Below are 2,500 nucleotides of genomic sequence, written 5' to 3' on the forward strand. Positions count from 1 at the left end.
GAGAGAGAGCAGACACACAGACAGACAGGCAGGCAGCAGGCAGGCAGGGCAGACAGACAGACAAGCAGGACAAAAGGGAGAGAGACAGACGGACAGAGACAGAGCCAAAAAAGGAGAAGAGGAGAAAGAGAGATAAACAGACAGAGGCAGAACAAAACCAAGAGGCTAAGAAAAAGAAGAAACGAAAGGCAAATCCACCTCTTAAGAAATCACAGAGCTCTCTTTCTTCCCCGGCAACGATATTTTTCGAAGGCTGAACCCAAAATCCGACCGTAAACACGGAGGGATACGGACAAGTGCCCCCGGTGCGGGTAACTCTAACAAAGTCGCCCACAAGTCGTATGGAGAAAGTTGGAAATGGATGGAAGCTTCACGTCCAAGCATATTTTATTTGCCCGCTTTTCCTGAATTACCAAGCCAGCCGTGGATAGTAAACACTGGAAAATGGTATTATGGCTATCGTTTCGCGTTTTGTTTATACTGGAAATTTGTCTATTACGGCCGTGTTCGATCTGGTGCACCGAGGGATCCAACACAGTTTGTGCATCTTCGCCGCCACTTTATCAACTATTTTGATTCTCGTTGAAAATATTTTGGAGGACTGAAAAAAATGGTGAATAAAATAAATCAAACTATTTACTGGATGTTAAAAATGCCGCACATGTGCTCATTTTGTCAAAAAGGATGTCTAAAATTATCTATTTCATAAGTGAAAATATTATATAAAAAAACCCTCATGTATTTGTATACCTTGAGAAGTTTACGGCAACCATAATAAAAATTGTTACTGGGGCATACTAAAAGTAAAACAGCAAATCAGCTGCAAATCTGCTTTTCAATGATTGTTTTTATCTACCATTGTCGAGTGAAGTATTTTTAGCCATAAACGTCACTGTGCCTTTTGAAACGATTTTTTTTTTCTTATAAGAAAAACTAATGAAAACTAGTTAATGTATGCAACCACAATGCAAAGGTTTATTGCAAATGAAGTGTGGTTAAAATCAATGGAAATAACACTGACATATAATCGTCAACACATTTTATTATTCAATTTGTGACAGTAAGATATTTTTTCAGACTTAACATTCATTTCACATATTCTTTCAGACCTAACATTCATTCCAGATATTCTTACAGGTTGAATCATTTTTCAGGCATATAATAGTATTACTCACATCAAAACTACGTTCCTTACAAATCAAATTCATTAACACAAAATAATTCATACAAAATAATACATACACACACACACACACACACACACATATATATATATATATATATATATATATATATATATATATATATTATATATAATATATATATGCCCTTCACTAATCAATCTATTCATATGCACCAGTTAAAGGAATTATCATTTTGCCAAAAGTTGACAGCCCTTTGACACGATCCTCATTTTTTTATGATCCTACTAATTACCAATATAAGGGATTGGATCCTTCTTTTCCCCCGCCTAAAACCCTCCGACTCCCCTCTATTCCCCACAGGACTCCATATCGTCGCCGATGAGGAGGGCTGTGTTGAAGACATTCCTGGAATTATTATATATATTACTTTATCTCTATATTTCCTCTCTTTTGTGTGATTTCTCCTGCAGTTTTACCATTTTTAAGACTATTTAGAAGCTAAAGTATAAGCTATAGTAGTGTATACATACAGTATAACCCTGTACATATATACTGTATATAATTGTGTGTAAACAGTGTACGAAATCCCTCTTCCGTTTCTTTTCTTCCTTATTCCAATGTGAATATTCTCTATTCTTCCACATGTATTGTTTGTTACCATATCACACTCTCATTGTTAATAATATATTTTTTCCATCTTTGTATCTTCTATCTCCTTCATAAGTCATAATTTTAGATGGATGTATGGATTTGCAAATTCCATGCAACCATTAGCTACCACCATTCACTATCGTCAACTCAGCCGCTGCTTGAGCTTGTATTTTTCATTTTAGTTTATGGCTCCGGCTTCTTTTATCTCTTACTCTTAATCATCCACGCTTGCTTATTCACCATTAGGTTTGCCTCGGCTTCTGAATCACACTGCATAATAATCCCACCCCTGCCACCATATGCATTATTCCACGTACCCCTCGGCAGCTTACACAGGTGATTATTCTCAGCGAGTTATGTGTGCCATGGCGTCTTGGACACCATCAAGGAGCTATTAACATTCGTCCGAAGGCACCATCTGTGGTGTCTCCTCCAGTCTTCCGTGACGGAGTTCTCCCTTCTTCATATAAGCCATCACTCCATTGCCCCAGACCTTATCATCCAACGATGTCCAGTAAGTAGCCAATAGTGATGCTGGGGATGTCACACAGGGCAGTGTTTTTCCTTGAATTCTCTTCCCTTTTTTGGGGGTGGACATTCTCTATTCTTACGGGGGCTAATCATCTCTCAAAAGAGCAAATTAGGATGAAAAAAGCTTTTACAGTTCATTATTCATTTTATTCCAATGAACGTATTAAATTTCA

General features: G+C 37.4%; 1 protein-coding gene across 6 annotated transcripts in view; it reads left to right on the plus strand.

Annotated features, from left to right (window-relative positions):
* LOC119598601 overlaps nucleotides 1-2,500 on the plus strand; it is a 101,225-nt gene that overhangs the window by 33,156 nt on the left and 65,569 nt on the right. Inside the window, exon 2 of one of the 6 annotated variants that reach the window (XM_037948271.1) lies at nucleotides 2,147-2,310. The exons of the other annotated variants lie outside the window; for them this stretch is intronic. Coding sequence (XP_037804199.1) covers nucleotides 2,147-2,310 — 164 coding nt within the window. The remainder of the gene's footprint in view (nucleotides 1-2,146; nucleotides 2,311-2,500) is intronic. 6 annotated transcript variants of the gene reach the window in all.

This window comes from Penaeus monodon, chromosome 41, assembly GCF_015228065.2.
Source record: "Penaeus monodon isolate SGIC_2016 chromosome 41, NSTDA_Pmon_1, whole genome shotgun sequence".
Classification (NCBI taxonomy): domain Eukaryota; kingdom Metazoa; phylum Arthropoda; class Malacostraca; order Decapoda; family Penaeidae; genus Penaeus; species Penaeus monodon.